This window comes from Salvelinus sp. IW2-2015, linkage group LG20, assembly GCF_002910315.2.
Source record: "Salvelinus sp. IW2-2015 linkage group LG20, ASM291031v2, whole genome shotgun sequence".
Taxonomy (NCBI): Eukaryota; Metazoa; Chordata; class Actinopteri; order Salmoniformes; family Salmonidae; genus Salvelinus; species Salvelinus sp. IW2-2015.
In genome coordinates, this window is record NC_036860.1 from 59,996,657 (window position 1) to 60,024,564 (window position 27,908).

Below are 27,908 nucleotides of genomic sequence, written 5' to 3' on the forward strand. Positions count from 1 at the left end.
TCACGTGGTCACGTGACACGGTTTTAGCGCTCTGTTTCTGGACTGTAAAGGTTAAAAAAATTATGCTTGAAATGCCAACATTATTTTCTTTATCGATTGGTGATCGCCAACGGACGCCCCGCGGCCATTTAGAAATACTTTTTTATCGACGGAGCAGAAAGAATTCTCGACTGAAAATTCCAGCGCTCGGGTTAAACGTCACGTGACCAATGCTCGACTGGCTGCTTGTTAAAGATGGCGGAAGGTGGTTAGAAAACAGAGGAGCGAAGAGGGTAATATCCCCCGTTAAGGCAGCGATTAACGAAACGCCCGTTCACTGATAAGTGAGTGTTGTTACCAGGCACAAATGTCTGAAAATGCTTGAGGATTTGCCGAGGATCACAGTAAAAGTGAGGCTGTGACATGTTGCTTTCGTGAAATTGTATTTTGGTGTCCTCTTTCAATTCATGGCAGTTACCTTTAGCTGTTAGCGTCTAACTTACTGTACAGTAGCTAGCTAACGTTAGTAACTGTGACTGAACATAACACCAAAACATCTTAATTTGATATTAGCTAGCTAACTAGGGTAACTTGAGCTAACTAACTTTGGGTAGCTAAATACTCTTGTAACATTACTAATAGCAGCTAGCGAACTATTTATTGTTATTGTAGATACATTAGCTATGGCTAATAATGCTAGCGACTGCGTTATATGGGGTTGTCTTTCAGTAACGTTACATTGATTTGCTGAGTGTAGTTTAAATTCATAGGGGTTAGCCGGCTAACTTGGTTATCCAGCAAGCTAGCTAACAGCCAAGCTAACGTTAGTTATGTTGCATGCAAACAAATGTTTCCCACAAAAACAGTTGCATATCGATGTTTGTTGATTCGATAGTAACTTTACTTATAAATTGTGGACAGTTACTATAACGTTAACTGTTATTAATGGTCAATTTAGTTGGAGGCATGCTAGCTAGTTAACTAACGTTAGTTAGCTAATATTGCCACACAGTGAGTCTACGAATATTGTAATGCTGGTAACTTTTTTTTAGAGGGTGTGGGTTTCCTAGCTGGCCTATTCATAATTTGACTGTCTTTGCCTAATAAGCTGTTTAGAACACGTTGTTCGATTTGACATTAGCGAGCAACCACGTCACACCAGGAAGTTGAGACTAGGGAGTCGGTCAGTGCAAACACGTGCCGGGGTCTGAGTCACTTTGTAACCAGGCAAGTTCTCAAGATCATACACCTGGATCTACACATTACATTTAAGTGTGTACACACAGAATATTCTTGCGGTCTACCTTGACCGAGTTGTTTTTGGAAACTGTCCAACATTTACAAACATCATTGCAGCATTCCGGCAGGTGCCACATGCCAGTCAAGACGCTCGTTCTCTCATCTGGATGGCATAATTTTTTTACATGGCCAACAAACATCTACAGCAGCAACCAACACTGTACTTTATTAGTGCACAGCTAGTGACTAGGTAGCTGAGTGAAGTTCTCTGGTCTGATGGTTTGATTAACTGTTAGATAAATAAGGTTAACACAGTCAGTGATCACACCTCTGCCACATGGTGCTGTGCATTAGATGGTCCTAATGTCTGAGAAATATCTGTTGCTAATTATTTATGAAAGTTGTTGATTCAAATCTCCCAACCTTTATTCAGTGTAGTTTGAATTATTTTCTTTGAGCTATTATGCTTCTATTTCCCTGTGTGAAAGTGTGTTGTAGCAGGGTGTGCTACAGACAGTAAACTGTTAATTCCAAGGTGTCAGAGAGCCCAATGTACAAAAGTCTTAACTAAAGACAGTTGTTTTGGTTAGATCACTAGCAGTGGATAGAGAGGCCTTGCCCTATCTGTCCCCTGCTGATGATGTCACTCACCAGTTTGTTGCTGTTTGCAGATGATGGATCCTGGACAGGACTTGCTCCTAGCAGCCCTGAGCGAGAGCGGCATCTGCCCTAACGACCTGTTTGACTTTGACCCTCAGGATGCTGCAATGCCCTCTCCCACCCCACAGGTAGGTGAAACTGAGGGAGGCATCTTCCCAGTAGTCCAAAGTGTCTTTTAGCTAGAGCTGTGACGGTCATTGATCAGCCAAATGACCACTGGCACCGTTATAACCATTTGACTAGCTTTTTTTATTTTCATGGATCTCCATCCATCTTCATCCATAACTGTTGGTTACACAGTAATTGTGCCACTTCTACTTCTAGTTCTTCTGAATGAAAAGCACTATATAGTTATTATCTCAATAGGTTATAGTGGCCTCCTCCCAGCATCTCAGTAGTAGCTTTTCCTCTGATATGCATGAATACATAACTAAAGGACAGCCTGGGCGCTGCTTTAGATGTGTAGTGTTCTCTGGTGCTGATGTGAATTTTGTTTCTCTCCAGTCCATCTCCATCAGTGCCCTGGGTGTTGACTCGGGGATGGAGCCAATGGGAGTCACAGCTCCACCCAATCCTACAGGCACAATCAGGGTAGGAACTCTATTTAACTAAATATTGTTTACAGTGTGCTGTTACTAAGAAACCTATTCAGTCAACTGGTAACCAGGGTTTTGAAATGGAGAAGCCAGCCACTGCCTAAACTTGCTCAGCAAGTTTGCTTTCCGTTTGAGAATGTTTTTACATGTTTGTTCCCATTTAAAAAGGACCCAGAATATTTGTGCGTTGTCTACACATTTCGAGAACGTAGACCATCAATTAAAAACTATTTGACCTATTTGCAAATTGTGTAATGACTCTAATTGTCTAGTGTTGTACTGTAGTATAATTTCTGTGTGGTAACATCTCACCCTCTTCCCCTGTCTCTTTACTCTGCTCACTGGTCCACCAGCACAAGCCTCAACCCTCAACCACCACATTTGTCTTAAATCAACTGAATCAGTTGCCATCGCTGGGAACAATCGTTGTGACCAAGCCCTCAACTGGAGGCACGGCCAGACATACCATCACAGTCACCAAGGTAGTCCATACCACTCCCTCAGCCCTGCGGGGGTCCACTTCCACACTCACCTCCTCCACGGCTCTCCCCTCCACAGTCTCCACAGTGGTTTCTTCCAGCACAGAGCAGGTCAGTGGAGGAAATGCTTTTGCCCTTAGACAAAAATGCTGCTGAAAAATATACAAATGTGTGTGTGCTCTCTGATTTGGTAGAGTTCATGAGGGCTGAGAGGTTCTTCACTTCCTGTGCTGCCTCTTGCAAAATAAAAAAAAATGTGGGGACTACTGAACTTTAGATAAAGAGCCTTCTGTGTTATAACATATATCTTTCCCTCTGTGTGTCAGATCCAGCTGAAGGACCTGTTGAGGACAGGCGGTCTGAAGGGCAGCACCATGAAGGGTAGTAGTCTGGTGGAACTCATGAGGCTCAAGCCACCGCCAGACATCGCCCAGCCGGTCGCCACAGCAATAGCCACAGGCACCAGTGAGTCACAGTACTAATTGAACCCTGACTGCATTCCAATGGCTCCAAAAATGGCTTTTCTTTTCCCAGCCTTTTGCTTTTTGAGAAAACAAGAACACTTGATGTCACTACCATATGGGTCTCACCTATTCTATACCATTCTAAGATCAGAGGTGACCTTGTCAAGGGATGGAAGCCATTGAAGGGCTGAAACTGCTCTTATTTAAAGGTGAAGATCTTCGGTTAGAAGAGGCGGTCTAGAATGATGACATGTAGACAAAGACATTTTCTGCCCATGTTATTTTGAGTACCAGTGTGCAATCCATTCATGCCATTCCCATGTCTATCTATTTTGCTCTTTTAAGTTTAGTTTGGGAAAGGCTGATCAGGATGTAACAGCCATGCCAAAACCCTTCACTGTACAGAGTATTAACTTGACTCACAGGATCATTAATGTGTACCAAACATCTCTTTGTTCAATGCACTCATTCTCGCAGAGATAATACTGGTCTCGACAAAGCTGATGCATAAACCAGGTATGGACAAGATGATCAGGAATCCTCTCAGAATCTAGTGTTATGTATCACAGGATGGGAAAGGGTTGTTGTAAAAGGGTCCAGTTTTCACACCTGTATGGCACTTCCACAGTTCTCACCCACTTTATTTAAGGTTGGTTTAGACTTAGGAAGCAGTGAGGTGACTTAAGAAGTGACCTTGCACATGGGCTGTTCAGTTCAAGTGAATCATGCCTAAGTGTGTGAATGTCTTTGTTTATAATGGACTTGGTCAGTTGGTGTCTGTTTTTACACTAATGATTCCTCTTTTCTTTCTGTTCTCACAGCGGAACTGAACAACGGGATAAAGGAGGTGTCAGGTAAAGACGCCGCTCGGATCTGGGTGAACGACGACGTGAAAGTGCGGAGCTTCTCACCTACACTAGTGAGTTTGTGGCATCGTCCAATCACTGACTCTTAACCAAAAGGCAGAGGTCGTGGTAGTCCTAATAAAATCTCTACCCGTTCCCCATGTTGAATGACAGAACCTGATTTTCTTTGAAATACTTCAGTCCGCTTTATAATCAGTGATATGTTTTTATAGAAACTCCCAGGAATGAAAGAGGAGGAGGAGGCTGAGGAAGAGGAGGATGAAGAGTTGGGTCATGCTGAGACATACGCCGAGTACATGCCCATGAAATGTAAGCTTTACTCGGAGTACTCCCAACTATTTAGTTTCCTTTCACCTTTACTGAAGCTATTGACTGATGAAAGATGGGTGGAGCCCATGCAGAGGTTCACACTGAGTCGCTTTGTTTTGGGGGAGCAGAGGAGTTGATTCAAAATGAAGGTTTCATTGATCAGTTGGTTGACTGATCATGTTGCTTGTTCCAGTGCGGATTGGGCTGCGTCACCCAGACCCGGTTGTGGAGACAAGCTCCCTGTCCAGTGTGAATCCTCCCAACGTGTGGTACAGAATGTCCATACCGGAGGAGACCATCGACCGCGGCTGGCTGTCTGCTCTGCAGCTGGAGGCCATCACATACGCTGCCCAGGTAAAGATCCTACACCTTTACACTATTGCTCACCTGGCCAGATATAGACCCTACTACAGCTTGGCACTACTTTATGATCACCTGGCCAGATATACAGACATGCCAACATGCACGCATTTTGTGTACCAACAACGTAATTCTCTGTCCATATACGCAAGTACGAGATCCGAGTAAAAATTATGCAGACATGAATAGGGCCTGATTTTTTTATTTATATATATATATATATATTTTTATAACATTTTAATAAAAAATATGTTGAGTAAATCTAACATCCCGATTCTCGAGCTGCAACACACAGACATGTACAGAGTTTGTCAACGGACATGGAGATGAATACATCATTATTGGACGTAGCTACCCCGTGTCTGCCCCTCCTGTTTGCTAACTGTCAGCAGTACGTAAACACATGGACAACTCCCTTTTCGACTCAGTGTGTTGTGGAAAGGTAAACACTAATTGTTTCAAGCTAACGTTAGCGAACATAAGCTGGACATTCAGTGGGCTCTAAAGTGCCAGCAGTTCACTCGCATTTGCTAGTGAGAGAAATTAAATGCAAATGCGAAAAATAACTGGTCGCATTTGTGCGAGTGTAATTTACATTTAATTCTGCATCCCATTAGTTGTATTTTCCATGTAACATTACAAGGATCACACAACCTGATAGACTGTAATTATGATCCACGTTACAAAAAGCATTACAAAAGTATAATAAAATAATACATCTTGGCATTAAATGGAGTGGGGAGTTTAGAAGACTGTGACTAAGAATGAATGAGTGTCCGCTATTAGCTATAGAGGCAATTCTTCTAAAATACCTTGGCACTAGATTTTAGATTTTATCAATATCGAAAATCTAAAATGATGTATGCGCTGTAAAGAAATACAATAGGATTTTACATCGGCTGAAACGGCAGACTCTTCTAGCGAACAGCGTTCAGATTCCCTTTGCGGTAGCCTACTGAACAGCGTTCAGATTCCCTTTGCGGTAGCCTACTGAACAGCGTTCGGATTCCCTTGGCGGTAGCCTACTGAACAGCGTTCGATTCCCTTTGCGGTAGCCTACTGAACAGCGTTCGGATTCCCCTTTGCGGTAGCCTACTGAACAGCGTTCGGATTCCCTTTGCGGTAGCCTACTGAACAGCGTTCGGATTCCCTTTGCGGTAGCCTACTGAACAGCGTTCGGATTCCCTTTGCGGTAGCCCTACTGAACAGCGTTCGGATTCCTTTGCGGTAGCCTACTGAACAGCGTTCGGATTCCCTTTGCGGTAGCCTACTGAACAGCGTTCGGATTCCCTTTGCGGTAGCCTACTGAACAGCGTTCGGATTCCCTTTGCGGTAGCCTACTGAACAGCGTTCGGATTCCCTTTGCGGTAAGCCTACTGAACAGCGTTCGGATTCCCTTTGCGGTAGCCTACTGAACAGCGTTCGGAATTCGCCTTTGCGGTAGCCTACTGAACAGCGTTCGGATTCCCTTTGCGGTAGCCTACTGAACAGCGTTCGGATTCCCTTTGCGGTAGCCTACTGAACTTTGTGTAGCCAGTTTGAGGTCGATGAGTGTCGATGCGATCATTTGTTTTTATGTTTTCAAAATGATTTACCTTATAGTTTTGACTAGGAAACGTGTCTAAAAAGCAATTAAAATATTTTTTTTTACCTTTTTATTTAACTAGGCAAGTCAGTTAAGAACAAATTCTTATTTACAATGACAGCCTAGGAACAGTGGGTTAACTGCCTTGTTCAGGGGCAGAACGACAGATTTTTACCTTGTCAGCTCGGGGACTCTATCTAGCAACTTTTCGGTTACTACTCCAACACTCTAACCACTAGGCTACCTGCCATCCCAATACTTGTGATCTGGCCCTAGTGATTGGCCCTGTTTGAGAGGTGACAAGCGTTCCTCTATTATAGAGACTAAACTTGGGGGCATGTGCTAAGAAAAACAATATAAATAATTATCTCCATTCTACATGTAATGGAATAAACATACAGACAATCTGTGCTAATTCCACAAAACATATTTATTTTGTATGTTCTGTACTTATCAGTATGAATTTAGTAAATACCAGGAGACTGAACTGAACCAGGTGTGATCCATAATGTTTGTCTAAGCACATGTGCTCATGAAAAACAAGTAAGCGTAGGTTACATGCAATAACAAAATGAGCAGCTAATTTGGCAAATCATTGTTACTGTAGCCAGTCAGTAAAGCGATGTCACACAATGAGAGTGAGGAGACTGAGAGAAACAGACAGAGCAGCAGCAGTAACCCCGAACCCCAAAAAAGCAGAGTACACACGCCTCAGACGTTCCTTCCTCGATACCAGGAGAAGTGGTCATGCTTGACGCAATCCAAGCTACCATATCATGCTTTTTGTACTTTGTGCAAGTATGATGTTGACATCAATCATCAAGAAAGCTCAGGTAAGTGCTTTCATATAAGGATGCTAAATGATTTGATCCTAAGATATATTGCATAATATTACTATTGCCTTTAAGTGACCCATATTACTTAATAATGACTTGAATAAATGGATCATGAAAATTTGAAAAGAATACTATGGCCATGTTATCCCCCCCCAATTTATTGTACAATGTGGTTCCTCTTTCACTTTTAGATTGTAAACGTCATGTGGATGGGGAAAAGCATCAGAAGCTACTGGCAGCTACAGCATCAACCCCAGCTATAACAACCTTTTCCCACCAAGCCAGTTATCTGAAACCCATCCGGGATGAAACTCTCTTTACTACATACACTGCCGTTCAAAAGTTTGGGGTCACTTAGAAATGTCCTTGTTTTGAAAGAAAAACACTTTTTGTCCATTTAAAATAACATAAAATTGATCAGAAATACAATGTAGACATTAATGTTGTAAATGACTTTTGTTGCTGGAAACAGCAGGTTTTTAATGGAATATCTACATAGGCGTAAAGAGGCCCATTTATCAGCAACCATCACTCCTGTGTTCCAATGGCACGTTGTGTTAGCTAATCCAAGTTTAGCATTTTAAAAAGCTAATTGATCACTAGAAAACCCTTTTGCAATTATGTTAGCACAGCTGAAAACTATTGTTCTGATTAAAGAAGCAATAAAACTGGCCTTCTTTAGACTAATTGAGTATCTGGAGCATCAGCATTTGTGGGTTCGATTACAGGCTCAAAATGGCCAGTAACAAAGACCTCTCTTCTGAAACGCCTCAGTCTATTCTTTTTCTGAGAAATGTAGGCTATTCCATGCGAGAAATTGGCAAGAAACTGAAGCTCTTGTACAATGCTGTGTACTACTCCCTTCAGAGAACAGCGCAAACTGTCTCTAACCAGAATAGAAAGAGGAGTGGGAGGCCCCGATGCACAACTGAGCAAGAGGACAAGTACATTAGTGTCTAGGTTGAGAAACAGACGGCTCACAAGTCCTCAACTGGCAGCCTCATTAATTAGTACCCGCAAAACACCAGTCTCAATGTCAACAGTGAAGAGGCGTCTCCGGGATGCTGGCCTTCTAGGCAGAGTTGCAAAGAAAAAGCCACATCTCAGAATGGCCAATAAAAATATTTAAGATGGGCAAAAGAACAGACACTGGACAGAGGAGTGGCCAGCACAGTCACCGGATCTCAACCCTATTGAGCTGTTGTGGGAGCAGCTTGACCGTATGGTATGTAAGAAGTGCCCATCAAGCCAATCCAACTTGTGGGAGGTGCTTCAGGAAGCATGGGTGAAATCTCTTCAGATTACCTCAACAAATTGAATACTAGAATGCCAAAGGTCTGCAAGGCTGTAATTGCTGCAAATGGAGGATTTTTTTGACGAAGGCAAAGTTTGAAGGACACTATTTCAATTAAAAATCATTATTTATAACCTTGTCAGCGTCTTGACTATATTTCCTATTCATTTTGCAACTCATTTCATGTATGTTTTCATGGAAAACAAGGACATTTCTATGTGACCCCAAACTTAAACGGTAGTGTATATTGTTGAACACAACCTGCCATTGGCTGTGGCAGACCATGCAGGGCCACTTTTTCAAAAGATGTTTCCCAACAGTGACATCGCAAAGCAGTATGGCTGTGCCAGGACGAAGACTGCAAACATAATCAAAACACTGGCCCTTGATGATGAGCAAGGAATCACAGAAGCGATGAAGAGGTGTCCTTTCAGCCTGGCTACCGATGGCAGTACTGACATGGAGGATGTCAAAATGTATCCGATTGTATTACGGCTCTTCAATGCAAGTATCAGCAAGGTAGTAGTGTTATTGCTTAAGCTATGTGAATCGAGAGAGTACAGGAAGAGCTGTATTTGACATAATTGACACTGAAATGAAGAAGAGGAACATTCCGTGGTCCAATTGTGAGTTTTGCAGCGGATAATGCTGTTGTCATGCAAGAGGTGGCAGCATTTCTGAAGACCCGAAATAAATCTGTACACTGGCAGCTCAGTGTTAATACCGAAGACTTTCTCTTAACTATCTCGACAAGAGTAGCAAGAGAAAGGCCTCTCTGCGTAACCTACAGATCCTGTAGGGCACTGATATCAGGAAGAATTTGAAGCTGGTATCTACAAGATGGTTGTCCCTTGGCCAGTGTATTAACCGCCTTCTGCAGCAATGGGATCCTCTCACAGTGTTCTTTGCCGATGAGGTATCGGGAAAGAAGACCACTGTGCCCCCAAGCTCCACCACAACAGCTACATCCTCCTCGTCCTCACTTGAGCCCTCTGCTAGGCAGCCCAAGCGTTTTTCCTCCACCACCACCACATTGCCAATACCACTGCTCAAGCCCCCGCCTGGCTCCTCTGGAAGCAAAGTCACGCCATCCCCCACCAAATGTGGACCTACTGACAAAACCTTCGACCTGACTCCGTATCTGTTCAAGCAAAGGGATATTGGGGACAAAGTGGCAAAACAAAATGCAGAAAAGAAAGTCCTAAAATTTCTCACAAAACCGGTATCAAAATCTATGCAGACTTTTTAGAGCCATACCCATTTTTGATGTCGGGAATCTGATTCTAGAATGAGCGGAGCCGTGCATTCAAATTTTACTGTCAACTTTCGAGATGCAACTGCTGAAACTGTTATCCTTCTGCAAGCCAGACACTGTCAATGCCATTATGGCAGAAATTAGTAGTGGTGTCAAGCCTACACTCTACCTGGAGAGAGACAAGGAGCTGTCCATTGGCCAGGACATCCGCACCTACATAGGAAGCCAAGGCAAGCTGGATCTGAAGACCTTCTATGCAGATGTCAGAAATTTATTTTCTTCTGCAGTAGACTACACGTTGCTGAAATGTCCATTTGGAGATGTGCTCCTCCAGCATGCAGTGGTCGCTGACATTGCCAACAGGCAGACTGCCAAGTTCTCATCCCTAAACTTTTTCATGGCACGCTTTCCCTGCATTATTCCTGAGGGAGCCTCTGTTGAGCTGGTGGAAGATGAGTTTAGACTCTCAGGCAACAACCTTTGAGCAGAGTCTGGTCAACATGCGCACGGATCAGGCCTGGAGAGAAAACAGCACAATGAAAAGGGGGGGCAGCCTGGTCTACTCCCACCTTTCGGCTGTGATTCTGGGGATATTGGTCATATTCCACTGCAATGCCGACTGAAAATGAATATTCAGTCTCATTCCAAAAACAAAACCCAGTACAGAGCCTCCCTCAGTACAGACCTGCTGGGTGCCCTCGTTACCAAGAAGGTTTCAATGATTGCCAGAGGAACTGTTTGCCACAGAAGTTTACCCTGAAGCCCTGCTGCGTAAGGCAAATCTGTCTAGGAAATTATTTCCTTAACATTTGATGGTCTCCAGAAGATTTGTTCTCACCCACTGTTTCCTATCATAGCTTTTTAAACATGTTATCCATAATAAAAATTATTTGATACTGACGCTATGCTTCAAACATTTGTTCTTATCATATCAGAGTAATACATGTTTTTTTTGTGGATAAGACTTTTGTACATAAACAAATAACTTATTATTTGTTTAATAAAATAAAATCTCCAAGATTAAAGGACCTATGTGTGTTCTTTCTAGTTAGATGTAATTGACTTTTACCATATGTGTAAATGGAATGCTGTCAAGAAAGTATTCCAACCTAATAAAGACTTTATTTGGTACAATTCTATGATTGCAATCAGACTCTCAAACGAGAGTGCTGGGGGAATGAACACCAATTTTCCACACGTTTCTGGTACTCTAAGAAGTTGGACAGGGTTGGCAGGTCTGAATATAGACCCTACTACAGCTTGACACTGTCATGCTCGCCTGGCCAGATATAGACCCTACTACAGCTTGGCACTATGTCACGCTCGCCTGGCCAGATATAGACCCTACCACAGCTTAGCACTAATGCATGCTCGCCTGGCCAGATATAGACCCTATTACAGCTTGGCACTACTTTATGATCACCTGGTCAGATATAGACCCTACTACAGCTTGGCACTACTGAGCTCGCCTGGTCAGATATAGACCCTACTACAGCTTGGCACATGTCATGCTCGCCTGGCCAGATATAGACCCTATTACAGCTTGGCACTACTTTATGATCACCTGGTCAGATATAGACCCTACTACAGCTTGGCACTACTGCATGCTCGCCTGGTCAGATATAGACCCTACTACAGCTTGGCACTATGTCATGCTCGCCTGCCAGATATAGACCCTACTACAGCTTGGCACTACTGCATGCTCGCCTGGTCAGATATAGACCTACTCACAGCTTGGCACTATGTCATGCAGCCTGGCAGATATAGACCTACTACAGCTTGGCACTACTTTATGATACCTGGTCAAATATAGACCTACTACAGCTTTGGCACTACTTTATGATCACCTGGTCAGATATAGACCCTACTACAGCTTGGCACTACTTTATGATCACCTGGTCAGATATTGACCCTACCTACTACAGCTTGGCACTACTGCATGCTCACCTGGCCAGATATAGACCCTACTACAGCTTGGCACTACTGCATGCTCAACTGGCCAGATATAGACCCTACCACAGCTTGGCACTACTTCATGTACCAGTGTAGATGATTATTCACATACCTTGTACTGGGAATGAACTGAATGTACTGAAGTGTTTCTTGTCTCCATAGCAACATGAAACATTCCTCCCTAACGGCGACCGAGCGTCCTATCTGATAGGAGACGGGGCTGGAGTGGGGAAGGGCCGGACCATCGCTGGGATAATCTACGAGAACTACCTCCTGGGCAGAAAGAGATCACTCTGGTAACACCACAACTAGGATTACATGATACATCCCGCCAATGAAGGGGGATGATGGTACACACACACTTTCCCATTTCACAAAAGCTATTCCATCTCCTTCACAGGTTCAGTGTTTCTAATGACCTGAAGTATGATGCAGAGAGGGATCTGAAAGACATAGGAGCCAAGAACATTCCGGTCTATTCCCTCAACAAGGTAAGAGGTTGTGCAGTGGGTGCAGATGTACATCACCATGCATGTTTCTTATGTGGTAATAAATTGAGGAGGTTCCTTCACACTGGATATCCTTTTCATATTTGCCTGACAATAAGACATGTTCACATGCATAAAAAGGTATCGTTCTCCTTCACTCAAAAACATGTCCTATTTTGTCTTTTTCCCAGTTTAAGTATGGTAAGATCTCGTCCAAACACAACGGCAGTGTGAAGAAGGGGGTGATCTTCGCTACGTACTCCTCTCTGATCGGAGAGAGCCAGTCTGGAGGGAAGTACAAGACCCGCTTCAAACAGCTGCTCCACTGGTGTGGACAGGTCTTCGACGGAGTCGTATCCTTTCATTGACTGACCACCAGACGACTACTGTAAAATTTAAATAGGAAACTTAATTGCCCTTGTGATACAATTTGTCCAAATTATATTGAGAGTATGTCATCTGGGTCTATGTAACTGCCCTTAGAAGTAGTAGTAACCGGTAGTTAGAAATGTTCATTGTTTAGTGAAGATAACACCACCTTTCCTTAACCCAAGCCCATTCAGATTGTGTATGACGAGTGTCACAAAGCCAAAAATGTCTGTCCCATCGGCTCGTCCAAACCCACCAAGACTGGACTGGCCGTCCTGGAGCTGCAGAACAAACTGCCCAAGGCGCGTGTGGTGTACGCTAGCGCCACTGGTACGTCACTAACCACAGGCTTCTGATGTTGAGCAGAGTCAATATTACAATCCCAGTCAACAGTTTGGGGACACCGTCTTATTCAAGGCTTTTTATTTTTACTATTATTTTTACTAACTCGTCCTAAACCATATCAGTTAGGTTGAGGTCGGGTGATTGTGGAGGCCAGGTCATCTGATGCAGCACTCCATCACTCTCCTTCTTGGTCAAATAGCCCTTACACAGCCTGGAGGTGTGTTGGGTCATTGTCCTGTTGAAAAACAAATGATAGTCCCACTAAGCGCAAACCAGATGAAATGGCGTATCGCGGCAGAATGCAGTGGTAGCCATGCTGGTTAAGTGTGCCTTGAATTCAAAATAAATCAGTTTCACCAGCAAAGCACAATCACACCACCACCTCCATGCTTCTCAGTGGGAACTCCACATGCGGACATCATCCGTTCGCCTACTCTGCGTCTCACAAAGACACAGCGGTTGGAACCAAAAATCTCAAATTTGGACTCATCAGACCAAAGGACAGATTTCCACCTGTCTAATGTCCATTGCTCGTGTTTCTTGGCCAAGCAAGTCTCTTATTGGTGTCCTTTAGTAGTGGTTTCTTTGCAGAAATTCGACCATGAAGGCCTGATTCACACAGTCTCCTCTGAACAGTTGATGTTGAGATATGTCTGTTACTTGAACTCTGTGAAGCATTTATTTGGGCTGCAATCTGAGGTGCAGTTAACTCTAATGACCTTATCCTCTGCAGCAGAGGTAACTCTGTGTCCTCCTTTCCTGTGGCGGTCCTCATGAGTGACAGTTTCATCATAACGCTTGATGGTTTTTGCGACTGCACTTGAAGAAACTTTCAAAGTTCTTGACAGTTTCCGGATTGACTGACTTTTGTCTTAAAGTAATGATGGACTGTTTCTCTTTGCTTATTTGAGCTGTTCTTGACATAATATGGACTTGGTCTTTTACCAAATAGGGCTATCTTATGTATACCACCCCTACCTTGTCACAACACAACTGATTGGCTCAAACGCATTAAGGAATTTCCACAAATTAACTTTTAGCAAGGCACACCTGTTAATTGAAATGCATTCCAGGTGTCTACGTCATGAAGCCAGTTGAGCGAATGCCAAGAGTGTGCAAAGCTGTCATCAGGGCAAAGGGTGGCTACTTTGAAGAATCTCCGATATAAAATATATTTTGATTTGTTTAACACTTTTTTTGGTTACTACATGATTCCATATGTGTTATTTCATAGTTTTGACGTCTTCACTATTATTCTACAATATAGTAAAAAAAAGGAAAACCCTTGAATGAGTAGGTGTGTCCAAACTTTTGACAGGTACTGTATATCGTGCAGGAATGATATTGTCTTAAATTAATGGAAGTGTTCTCCATTTAACTGTGTGTGTCCGTGTCCAGGTGCGTCTGAGCCCCGTAACATGGCCTACATGAGCCGGCTGGGCATCTGGGGGGAGGGGACCCCCTTCAGAGAGTTTAGCAACTTCATTCAGGCTGTGGAGCGCCGGTGAGCGAGACAGACACTAGTAACTCGTCGTAGTGGTGCAGAGTATGTGTCTTTAAAAAACAGCCACGAAATGGATGCAGCAAGATACCTTAAAGTTATGACTTTTGGCAGATGGAATCTGTATAGGCAGAACGTCTTCAACCCATTAGAACTGTTACAAAACACGAATATGCCAATAAGTCTGTTGGTAGGACAACTTCTCCTGCAAAAGTCTTGTTACACCTCACCTTCTCTATACCTATTGATATCTAGTATATCACAAATTACATTTCTCCTTAACTAAATACCTATTAAAAATAACAATTTTCCTCCCTTGTATTGCCTTGTCCTCAGAGGTGTGGGTGCTATGGAGATAGTTGCCATGGATATGAAGCTGAGGGGGATGTACATCGCCAGGCAGCTGAGCTTCACGGGTGTCACGTTCAAGATTGAGGAGGTTCCTCTGACAACCCACTACATCAAGATGTACAACAAGTCTGTACTTCTGGTAAGGAATCTTGACCTAATCCCAAACCTAAACATAAGTTTTCCCTGGGCTCTTTTCAGTAGGCTTGAAATGGAAAGGTGTGTTGTTTTAAATCCTGTCCTCTCCATGTTTCAGTGGGTGGCTGCGCGGGAGAAGTTCCAGGCGGCTGCTAACCTGATGGATGCAGAGCAGCGGATGAAGAAGTCCATGTGGGGTCAGTTCTGGTCGGCCCACCAGAGGTTCTTCAAGTACCTCTGCATTGCATCCAAGGTCCGCAGGGTGGTGCAGCTCGCCAGGGAGGAGGTCAAAAACGGAAAGGTGGGTGGGAGATTTCAGAAGGTAGAAAGATAAGATTGTTATTCCAGGAATCTTGAATTTTCTGACTTCAGATTTTAGAGATCAGGAAAACTGACACCATGTCATATTCCTGCATATTGGTTCTAGTGTATTTTGGTTCCTTTGGTTGGTTTGAGGAGAGGTGACTGGTGGTCTCCCAGACATTTTGCTGTTTACCGTCAGACTGTGTGCGACTCGAGTCCTGTCTTTCTCGCTCTCTCTCTCGCTCTCTGTAGTGTGTTGTGATTGGTCTCCAGTCGACAGGAGAGGCCAGAACACTGGAGGCCCTGGAGGAAGGAGGAGGAGAGCTCAATGACTTTGTCTCCACCGCCAAGTAACTTTTCACCCAGACTTATATATTTTATTAGTCCATATGTGATGGAAATGTCTTCTGCTTGAATCCAACCACTGATATACAAACACGCATACACACAAACCAGGGTTTCTGTTATGAAAATGTGGCACCGGACATTTGCCGGTGTTTTCATTTACCGGACATTTGAGAAATTTACTGGACCCATATGCATTGAGTGCATAACCTGATTAGGGCGTCCACCCACGGTGATTACATTTAGACGATGGTAATTCATCTTAACAGAACATGCAAGTAAAGGATGCAATGACTTGTGACCTTACTGTGCACTTTGAAGATGTTAGAATTACTGTCCACATTTCCTTTTCCTCAGTCAACAAGACCAGTAACCAACAGCAAAGTCACTAGCCTATGCATAGGCGGCACGCAAGTTTCAAGTTTGGGGATGCACGTTTTCACCATAATGCACCTTTATAATAATGCATTCCATGCATCATCGCATTTACATGTAAAAAAGCCTACTATTCGTAATGTGATGAGTAGATTGAATAGTCATAATGTAATAACAAACAATGCATTCAAAGTATTCATACCTCTTGACTTTTTCCACATTTTATGTTATAGCCTTATTCTGAAATGGGTTAAATAAAACAATTGTACTCATCAATCTACATACAATACCGCATAATGGGTTTTTAGAAATGTTTGGATTTTTACATTTTTGTTTTAATGTATTTAAAAAAAAAAATGTATGGAGTATTGTGTGTAGATTGATGGGGGGAAACTATTTAATCAATTTTTCTGTAACGTAAAGAAATGTGGAAAAAGTCAAGAGGTCTGAATACTTCCCGAATGCAGTGTAACTCAATCACTGTTCGCAAAAAGACCATTCAATGCATGGCTGAATACGTGTATCGTAGAGGCCTGGGCTATAGGCTATATCAAAAACACATGGACACATTACCAGATTATTCTTTTTTTATATTTTTTATATTCCAAATGACAGGGTAGCCTACTCTGCTGACACTGACTAACAGATCAATAAAACCACGTTGTATGTATAATAGGCCTATGAGAAGGGGAGACACAAATAGAATGACGTCCGTCTAAACTGTAGGAAGAAATTATTGTCCAAAAACAAACTTTAAAGTGGAACTGACCCAACAATGATAGTGAATATGTGGAGTGCGTACTCACCGGGGACATGGCAGATTTGCTCTGCTGGTGTCAATAAGATAGTCTATAGGCCTACTGTTGTTCACTCTAAGTAGAGAATTTTGATAAGACATTAGTCTTTCTTTACAGCAATAGCCATTGCAATAGCCAAACAATTAAGTAGCTCTGTTTTCAAAATGCATATTGCCTCCAGCTCATTGCAAAGTGGTGTGTGACATGCTGATGAAGCCTGCCTTCCATTGCCTATGCATTTGAATGGGAAGCACACTTCAATTACCAGTTGAGAAATAAAAAGCGCTCTCTGACAGATTTTCCTCTCAAAGGCTCTAACTGTATACTGTGAGCGTGTGATAATTACGATACAAAACATGTGATTAAATAAGATGCATAAGGAATATACGCACTTCAATTTAATTCCACTAAATTATGCAAATTAACCCATGGTCAGATGTATTTAAAGCAATATAGACTAATCATGAAGTGCTTTGAGAGACTAGTCAAGGACCATATCACCTCCACCTTACCTGACACCCTAGACCCACTCCAATTTGCTTACCGACCCAATAGGTCCACAGACGACGCAATCGCAACCACACTGCACACTGCCCTAACCCATCTGGACAAGAGGAATACCTATGTGAGAATGCTGTTCATCGACTACAGCTCAGCATTTAACACCATAGTACCCTCCAAACTCGAGCAAGCTCGGACGCACCTGGGTCTCGACCCCGCCCTGTGCAACTGGGTACTAGACTTCCTGACGGGCCGCCCCAGGTGGTGAGGGTAGGTAACAACATCTCCACCCGCGCTGATCCTCAACACTGGGCCCCACAAGGGTGCGTTCTGAGCCCTCTCCTGTACTCCCTGTTCACCCACAGACTGCGTGGCCATGCACGCCTCCAACTCAATCATCAAGTTTGCGGACGACACTACAGTGGTAGGCTTGATTACCAACAACGACGAGACGGCCTACAGGGAGGAGGTGAGGGCCCTCGGAGTGTGGTGTCAGGAAAATACCCTCACACTTAACGCAACAAAACAAAGGAGATGATTGTGGACTTCAGAAACAGCAGAGGGAGCACCCCCCTATCCACATCGACGGACAGTAGTGGAGAGGGTAGTAAGTTTTAAGTTCCTCGGCGTACACATCACGGACAAACTGAATTGGTCCACCCACACAGACAGCGTGGTAAAGAAGGCGCAGCAGCACCTCTTCAACCTCAGGAGCTGAAGAAATTCGGCTTGTCACCAAAAGCACTCACAAATTTCTACAGATGCACAATCGAGAGCATCCTGTCGGGCTGTATACACCTGCTGGTACGGCAACTGCTCCGCCCACAACCGTAAGGCTCTCCAGAGGGTAGTGAGGTCTGCACAACACATCACTGGGGGCACTACCTGCCCTCCAGGACACCTACACCACCGATGTACAGGAAGATCATCAAGGACAACAACCACCCGAGCCACTGCTGTTCACCCGCTATCATCCAGAAGGTGAGGTCAGTACAGGTGCATCAAAGCAGGGGCCGAGAGACTGAAAAACAGCTTCTATATCAAGGCCATCAGACTGTTAAACAGCCACCACTAACATCGAGTGGCTGCTGCAACATACTGACTCAACTCCAGCTCACTTTAATAATGGAAATTGGTGGAAATTAATCAAATTTATCACTAGCCACTTTAAACAATGCACTTATATATGTATATGTATATACTGTACTCTATCATCTACTGCATGCATCTTGCCATCTTTATGTTAATACATGTATCACTAGCCACTTTAAACTATGCACTTTTATGTTTACATACCCTACATTACTCATCTCATGTATATACTGTACTCGATACCATCTACTGCATCTTGCCTATGCGTTCTGTACATCAACTCATTCATATATCTTTATGTACATATTCTTTATCCCTTTACACTTGTGTGTATAAGGTAGTAGTTGTGGAATTGTTAGGTTAGATTACTCGTTGGTTATTACTGCATTGTCGGAACTAGAAGCACAAGCATTTCGCTACACTCGCATTAACATCTGCTAACCATGTGTATGTGACCAATAATGCTTTTTAAATCAAATCAATTTTATTTCGCAATGGGATTTTATTTATATTTATTTTTTGACAATTTTATTTATCGGCTTTTCTATTTTTTTAATGGACAAAAATCGTCTATTACCGGCTAACAGAAACCCTGACATACACATTAGGTTGGAGATTGGCTGGTTCTCTGTAGCTCAGTTAGTAGAGTATAGCGCTTGCTATGGTAGTGGGTTCGATGCCCGGGACTGCCCATACGTAAAATGTATGCGCGCATGACTAAGTCGCTTTGTGTAAAAGCATCTGCTAAATGGCATATATTAGGCTGAAGCAGAGGGCAGCCACAGTGCAGCACCCAATGAGTAGTTAAGTTCCTTGCCTAAGGGAACATCAGCGAGAGAACATATTGGCGAAACAACTTGGAATCTATTGAGCAGCTGTAAAGCTAGCTAGCTACATGCTAATGCCAGGTGTATGCTAGTACCATCTATAACAAGGTGTTTGCTCTCTTGCTCTCTCCCTCTCAGAGGTGTGCTCCAGTCCCTGGTAGAGAAGCACTTCCCAGCTCCAGACAGAGAGAAGCTGTTCAGCCTGCTGGGCATTGACCTGCCGGCCATGAAGATCCCCTTCCCCAGCGAGGCTGCAGCAGAGCAGAAGGGAAAGAAGAGGAAAGGTACTCCAGGGCAGTTAGCCAGGAAAGAGCACTCATTGGGTCTGTAATGAGACAGTGAAGAGTTTTATCTCTGTATTCTTCAGTTGGTTTCTTTAGCAACAAGAGATCTCTTCATGCATTTCCACTGTTCGTTTTGCGTGAACCTGTAACTCATCGTAGGTGTTTTATGTAATGTTCTGGCTTACTGTTTCACACGAGAACTCTTTAAAAAAGATGTTGTCTCCCAACATTAATGTAGTGTTTTGGCTATGTTTACCAATGTTAATGTTCCCTCTCTCCTTCCCTGCAGGTGCCAACATAAAGAAGGCAGAGAAGAGGAAGAGAAAGTCAGGTGGTCTGTCGGGGAACAGCTCTGACGACAGCAAATCAGAAGAGTCTCATAAGGACGATGCAGAGAGTGACGACAGCTTCAAGTCGGTCAGCTCGGGAGAAGATGACGAAGACGACTTCAATCCCTTCAAGGATGATTCCAGCGAGGATGAGGAGGATGGTGAGCGAGGGAGTTTGATGATTTAAGATTGATTATGAGCTAACCACCTACCTAAGTCTCATAATTTCTCCCATCTCCCAGACCCCTGGCTGTCTGGAAAGAGGAAAGGGGTGAAGAAATGCAAGGAGAAGAAGAAGAAGAAGAAGAGCATTGACCCAGACTCTATCCACAGTGCCTTGTTAGCCTCTGGTCTGGGCTCCATCAGGCCTGCTTTCACCACCCCCACAGTCAAGACCTCAAGCACACCTGCCATAGGTAAGTTAGTAGCAACAACACACTTTCCGTAAGTGAGCGTGGAGTCGGACTTCTGTGCAAATCTCCCATTGCCATCAATGTATGCTCTAAAGTCTGAGTTAGGATTGTATAACCAGCCAGAATGAGCAGATGACGATGAACATTCAACATTTTTTTTGTATTTATTTTTTACTCCCTCTTTCTTACCCCTCTTATCCATCCATCAGCCAAGGTAGAGGTAGATGACAGCTGTATGACCAGTCAGGATGCTGTGGAAGATGCTCAGCAGATGAAGAGAGATCTGTTGGACCAGCTAGATAAGCTGGCTCAGGATCTACCTCCCAATACTCTGGATGAACTCATAGACGAGCTGGGAGGACCCGACAACGTGGCTGAGGTAATGGGTTCAATTAAATATGGATACAAAGAACAGTGGCCCAGGAGCTGGACAAAATAAAATATCAATTATTAAAAGAAGCTTAAAGTCCACTCATTGTTAACTGCAAATTTGTACATTTTTTACGCTAGAGATGGACCTCTTGACTATCTTATCATATTTTAGATTCTTTATTTGTTCTCACATTATCTCCTCTCTGTGTTCCAGATGACTGGGCGTAAAGGCCGGGTGGTCAGTAACGACGATGGCAGCATCTCCTACGAGTCTCGGTCTGAGCTGGATGTTCCTGTGGAGATCCTCAACCTCACAGAGAAACAGAGGTTCATGGACGGAGAGAAGGTACGGGAGGATGGGAAGAGAGAAATAGAAGGAGGAGAGAATGGAACAGTATTACCATGTTTCAGATTTAGGCGAGGGGTACAAGCACATGACTTGAGAAATGTAGGTTGTGTGCAAGGCAGTGGGGGGCAGTCTGCTTGTTTGAGTCACAGATCTATAGAATCAGTTGAATAAAGTAGTCACAAACGATGGCACAAAACCATTCCTAACCTTGTTCTTCTCCCTCTCCAGAACATAGCCATCATCTCGGAAGCGGCCAGCTCGGGCATCTCCCTGCAGGCTGACCGGCGAGTGAAGAACCAGAGGAGGAGGGTCCACATGACCCTGGAGCTACCCTGGAGTGCAGACAGAGCCATACAGCAGTTTGGTCAGTAAAGTCTTTCTGGCTGTGGTTTCATTACCCCCATACAGTCTCAAGCACTGAGACTTAAAGATGCAGTCCGGGATCTTAAGAACTTTCGTATATATTGTACGAATTGCAATCCGTCACATGTCATAAGAAATGGATGACTTGGTACACAATTGTGACCAATTTTGGCTCGTGGGCGCTACTTTCAAAACCACTAGCTGAAATTATACAAAACCTTTGATGTTTCACCAAGTGAAAATGCTATAGAAATTAAATCTAACTTTATTTTCACTCTAGTCTTGTGGGATTTACTTGTCTCCATAATGTGGCTCATGGTAGTTAATTTAGCTGGCGTGTCTCCTCTGGGTTTTTCCACTCTGATACAATGGGAACAGCAGGTGTGAGGTATTTAGACTAATTACATGTGTGTTCTGCTTAATGGTGCCAATGTCTGTCTCGTTCTCTCTCTCAGGGAGGACCCATAGGTCTAACCAGGTGACTGCTCCTGAGTATGTGTTCCTCATCTCTGAGCTAGCTGGGGAACAGAGGTTTGCCTCCATTGTGGCCAAGAGACTGGAGAGCCTGGTAAAAACCTGTCCTGTCAGTGGTTCAATTGAGCTGAGCAGTGGAGAACATGGATATTATCACCCATGTTTGAGCCACTGATGCTACATGTGATATGTGTGTTCCACAGGGTGCCCTCACCCATGGAGACAGAAGAGCAACAGAGATGAGAGATCTCAGCAGGTTCAACTTCGACAACAAAGTAAGCAGATATACACTACCGTTCAAAAGTTTGGGGTCACTTAGAAATGTGAAAGAAGAGCAAAAATAAATTGTCCATTAAAATAACATCAAATTGATCAGAAATACAGTGTAAACATTGTTAATGTTGTAAATGACTATTGTAGATGGAAACTGCTGATTTTTATTTTATTGAATATCTACATAGGCGTACAGAGGCCCATTTATCAGCAACCATCACTCCTGTGTTCCAATGGCACGTTATGTTAGCTAAGCCAAGTTTAGCATTTTAAAATTCTAATTGATCATTAGAAAACCCTTTTGCAATTATGTTAGCACAGCTGAAAACTATTGTTCTGATTAAAGAAGCAATAAAACTGGCCTTCAGACTAATTGAGTATCTGGAGCATCAGCATTTGTGGGTTTGATTACTGGCTCAAAATGGCCAGAAACAAATAACTTTCTTCTGAAACTCGTCAGCCTGTTCTTGTTCTGAGAAATGAAGACTATTCCATGCGAGAAATTGCCAAGAAACTGAAGCTCTCGTACAACGCTATGTACTATTCCCTTCACAGAACAGCGCAAACTGTCTCTAAGCTGAATAGAAAGGAGTGGGAGGCCCCGGTGCACAACTGAGCAAAAGGACAAGTACATTAGTGTCTAGTTTGAGAAACAGATGCCTCACAAGTCCTCAACTTGCAACTTCTTTAAATAGTACACACAAAATGCCAGTGTCAATGTCAACAGTGAAGAGGCAACTCCGGGATGCTGGCCTTCTAGGCAGAGTTCCTCTGTCCAGTGTCTGTGTTCTTTTGCCCATCTGAATTTTTTTTCTTTTTATTGGCCAGTCTGAGATATGGCTTTTTTTTGCAACTCTGCCTCGAAGGCCAGCATCCCGGCGTCACCTCTTTCTAAGTGACCCCAAACTTTTGAATGGTAGTGTACCACTAAATATAATTTGTGTGTGTGTGTGATTCCCTGTAGTTGTGGTTGTGTAACCTCCTTTCTTCTCTAATCCACAGTATGGCAGAAATGCTCTGGAGATTGTGATGAAGTCCATCGTTAAGCTGGACTTTCCGTTAGTGAATCCTCCATCGAACTTCGAAGGGGATTTCTACAAAGGTATGTCTCATGTGTGGACAGATTTTGGGACTCGGTTGTAGGATTTATGTCCCTATTTTGAGCCAGGGGAAATTCCGTTCTCCTGCTTGATACTGGAGATTCTTTCATAATGTCTAGAATTCACACGACTGGCTCAGTCCACAAGCTGAGTGAATCTATTTCTGGTGCATGGCTGTTTTACTTCCATCTGTGGGCTCCTGGGTGGTCAGCGGTCTAAGGCACAGCATCTCAGTGCTAGAGGCGTCACTACAGACACCCTGGTTCGAATCCAGGCTGTATCACAACCGGCCGTGATAGGGAGTCCCATAGGGCGGTGCACAATTGGCCCAGCATCGTCCGGGTTTGGACGGGGTAGGCCGTCATTTTAACATCCTTAGTTACCTGACTTGCCTAGTTAAATAAAAAATGTTGGTTCTGTCTTCATCCTATTCCCTGGCAGAGATCCTTCATGGGTTGATCGGAGTGGGTCTGATCAATGTGGAGGACAGATCAGGGATCCTGTCTCTGGACAAAGGTGAGACTGGCTCTGACTTTAAGCCTGGTCAGATTACATTAAAAATTATTAGACTCTTACGGTTCTTTCCTCTCTTCTTCCCAGACTACAACAACATAGGTAAGTTCCTGAACCGTATCCTGGGGATGGCGGTGCAGGAGCAGAACGCTCTGTTCCAGTACTTTTCTGACACGCTGGCAGCCGTCATACAGAACGCTAAGAAGAATGGACGATACGACATGGGCATTCTGGGTAAGACCGGAAAGGAATAGCCTTAAACTTTCTTCTGGTAAAGGAGACTAATGCCAACTACTGTGAATGAGGGACTATACTCTAAATGACACCTACAGTATTAAACAACTACCCAAGATTTCAGACTGGGTCTGGACAAAATGGCTGCTATGTGGATCTGATTAGTATTGTTTATCTCGGTCTCTTTCTAGACCTAGGTTCTGGGGATGAGAAGGTGAAGAAGATGGAAGCCAAAAAGTTCTTGACTCCAGGCTACTCCACCTCCGGACATGTGGAGCTCTACACGGTACAGCTGACTGTTGTTTTTCCTCACTAGACAGGAATAGAAACTGGTTTAACAAGGAACTCTTTATTTCTTATGTCTCCAACGGACCGGTAGCCATTTTTCATTTTGTAAATATTGTGTGTGTCAGGTGAGTGTGGAGAGAGGCATGTCCTGGGAGGATGCTACCCATGCCTGGGCCGAGCAGAGTGGACCTGACGATGGCTTCTATGTACAGGTACTAAAACACCAACCAGATGTTTTCTTCTCTACAGAGTTTGGCAAACTCTACATATTAGCACCAAATATGATAACGTTCTGATTTTCATAGAGTTTGGAATGCCTTAACATTTCCCTAGATTTAGTTTTGTTTTACAAACTCTAGATATATTTTGCTGATCCCCCAGATAAGGAACAACAAGAAGACTGCTATCTTGGTGAAGGAGGTGAACAGTAAGAAGAGGCTGTTCCTGGTCTACAGACCCAACACAGGCAAACAGCTGAAACTGGAGGCCTACGCTGACATCAAGAAGAAGTGTAAAAAGGTGCTGTCAGACGATGCCAAGCAGCACTGGATTGACCAGTACCAGTCTTCAGCTGAGATCTGCTCTCATGCTTACTGGTAGGTGCTGTTTCTCATATGACTGTAAAGTTGTAGTGGTGGTTTTGGCGGAGTTGTCAAGTTCACCAGCAGGTTTTACTCTTTACCCGTATAGTTTAATGAACTAGTCAGAAAAAAGGTTGAATCGTGTGTTTTATTAACCCCCTCCTCCCTCCAGGCGTGGTAACTGTAAGAAGGTGTCGGTGGGTCTGCAGTGTGAGGTGGGTCTGCGCTGCAGGACGTACTATGTGCTGTGTGGATCTGTGCTCAGTGTGTGGACCAAGGTGGAGGGAGTCCTGGCCTCCGTCAGCGGAACCAACATCAAGATGCAGATCGTCCGTCTCAGGACGGAGGACGGGCAGAGGATTGTGGGTAAGTTGATACTGGAAGTCTTTGGGCAGAAGCCGTTTATAAAAAATAAATTGAAGTCACAACTTGTAATGTATTTTACCAGAGGAGTATTGTAGATAAGTAGAAGCTGGTCCCTCTCCTCCCCAACAAGTGAACTATAAATGAACAGATGTTGGACTATGAGGTAGCTAGAGAAGTGCATTATTTCCTTTGTTCTAACGTGGTTATTTCCCATCTATCTCTCTTGTGTCCAGGCCTGATCATTCCAATTAACTGCGTCTCTCCTCTGACCAACATCCTGTCGTCGTCTGACCAATCTCAGCAACTGGCCGTTCAGCAGCAGCAAAAGTGGCAGCAGCTGCACCCTCAGAGCCTCAGCCACATGCATAACATGGGTTCACCACCCAGTCTGACCTGATGGGCTTCGACACCCATTTTCTCCTCCACACCCTGGGTTTTCGACCCAACCTGATGGGATACGACAACATTTCCATCAATCTCTACCGTGACGCTACCCACCACCTCTTCTCCTCCCTCTCCGTTCCTCCTAAGGTGCTGAGTTGTGGTTTTCCCTGAAGCTAAACCACGGTGGCAGAGTTAAGATTTCAGGGTTTATGTCCAAAGAGGGGACAGTCTCCCTGTTGTCATCCAGAGGAGTTAGCTTGACGAATAATATTCCTCTGAGATTCAGAGCTGAAGATTTCGAAGAGGCTGCAGTGATGAAGGGGGGAGAGTAGAGGACGCATGGAAAAGTGGCATTATTAAAAATGCCGGAGACTGTTTTTCCTGTTACACCCCCCTCCCTCCCCCCAGCTCTATGTAAACGATGGCGTGTGCCTTCTCTACTGAAGGATGGGGGATGTCACCCAGGTTTTTGTTTTCTACAGGTAACTGGACAGTGCTCAGGGGTTCGTTAAGCTACACAGTGACTCTTTTTTTCTTTTCTTTTTTTACAGACGTTTTACAAAATGTCTACCTGAGATGCATGACCACACACCAACTGCTTGCTTTCTTCATTTTAGATTTTACTCTATCACGACTCAAGTCTCAGGCATGATGACGACAACTATCACCATAACTACATTTAAAATGGCACCCTATTCCACAGATAGTGCACTACTTTTGTTGTTCACCATCTAGAGAGTAGGGTGTAATTTCTGAAACAATCCTTGTTCCTTTCTACCTACAGAATTGTTTACAGCTCGACTATCAAGAATTGTGATTGTGCATGGTTTAAAATAACTTTATTTTCCTGCATTTATTCCTCTGCATTCAAAAGCTGTTCGGAACAGGTTGTTTGATATGTGGCATCAGATTCAATATCTTGTACTATCAAACTACAGCAGATACACTCCTGGAGTGTTGTTATACAACTGCACGTCAACCGACAGATCTTGTTTGTTAATACAAGCTGTCTAATAACGCTACATTAAAAGCCAGTATTCAAGATAGTTTGTTGCTGAATTCAAAATGGATCCCTTTTACCTCATGTAGGTGTGTGTAAATCTGAAAGGATTGGATCTGTGTATCCAATGTGGTGAAGATTGCATCAATTAGCATATTCACTCGTATCTATCTGATCCTTTAGGTCACATGTCAAACTCTTTCCACAGAGGGCCGAGTGTCTGCGTGTTTTCTCTCCCTTGTACTTGATTGATTAATTAAGGTCACTAATTAGTAAGTACACTCCCTCACCTGGTTGTCTGTCTTAATTAAAGGAAAAACCAGCAGACACTACTAGGCCATCCATGGAATGAGATTGACACTACTGCCCTAGGTACTTCATGGAATGAGTTTGACAATACTGCTCTAGGTACTTCATGGAATGAGTTTGACACTACTGCCCTAGGTACTTCATGGAATGAGTTTGACACTACTGCCCTAGGTACTTCATGGAATGAGTTTGACCACTACTTGCCTAGTACTTCATGGAATGAGTTTGACAATACTGCCCTAGTACTTCATGGAATGAGTTTGACAATACTGCCCTAGGTACTTCATGGAATGAGTTGACACTACTGCCCTAGGTACTTCATGGAATGAGTTTGACACTACTGCCCTAGGTACTTCATGGAATGAGTTTGACACTACTGCCCTAGGTACTTCATGGATATCTAAAACAGGGGTTTCAAACTCATACCATGGAGGGCCTTGTGTCTGCTGGTTTTTGGTTTTTCCTTGTAATTAAGACTTAGACAACCAGGTGAGGGGAGTTTATTACTATTTAGTGACCTTAATTCATCAAGTACAAGGGAGGAGCAAAAACACGCAGACACTCGACCCTCCGTGGAATGAGTTTGTCGCGTGACTCTGGGTTTTTGGGATTGGGCACTTGATCCCTCACTGATTCTGAACTAGAATCTAACCTCGAATCTCTACCAGTCAGCAACATTGCTGCTTGATCTCTGGTACTTTTTATCTGTTTTGTCACTTGAGACAGGATGTACAGGGGCGGAAGACTTTCAATTTATTTTATTTTTTTAAATAAAGTGACGTAAAAAGCTTGAGTTTAGGATGCTACTTTGCTATACCAATGTGTGTAGTGTATTCTGGACATAAGAAAACAGTTTTTTGCTTAAATAGCTGTTAACACTTGAAGGATGGCGTAATTTCATCTTTGCACGAGTTGCACTACTGACATGTTGTACAACAAATCTGTATTAAATGATTTAACTGAGTGCAAGAT

The 27,908-nt window shown here is 43.6% G+C and overlaps 1 protein-coding gene across 3 annotated transcripts; it reads left to right on the forward strand.

The window, feature by feature from the left end:
* On the forward strand, nt 1–27,900 carry LOC111980152 (protein strawberry notch homolog 1). Of its 3 annotated transcripts, none has more exons than XM_024010807.2 (33): nt 1–389; nt 1,890–2,006; nt 2,383–2,469; nt 2,828–3,064; nt 3,280–3,418; nt 3,895–3,933; nt 4,239–4,336; nt 4,496–4,592; nt 4,786–4,946; nt 12,038–12,171; nt 12,276–12,366; nt 12,555–12,716; nt 12,927–13,062; nt 14,476–14,581; nt 14,915–15,068; nt 15,183–15,365; nt 15,620–15,717; nt 19,443–19,588; nt 19,878–20,078; nt 20,160–20,333; nt 20,540–20,709; nt 20,917–21,048; nt 21,280–21,415; nt 21,870–21,982; nt 22,092–22,163; nt 23,164–23,263; nt 23,703–23,777; nt 23,862–24,008; nt 24,200–24,294; nt 24,422–24,508; nt 24,678–24,892; nt 25,050–25,243; nt 25,477–27,900. In XM_024010807.2, the coding sequence occupies exons 1-33, from the start codon at nt 357–359 to the stop codon at nt 25,638–25,640; spliced, it is 4,293 nt and encodes a 1,430-aa protein (XP_023866575.1). In that variant the 5' UTR covers nt 1–356; the 3' UTR covers nt 25,641–27,900. The 3 variants fall into 3 exon arrangements, with proteins under 3 accessions (XP_023866575.1, XP_023866576.1, XP_023866577.1); XM_024010808.2 differs by having other exon boundaries at nt 1–323; XM_024010809.2 differs by lacking the exon at nt 3,895–3,933.
* The last annotated feature ends 8 nt before the right edge of the window (nt 27,901–27,908 follow it).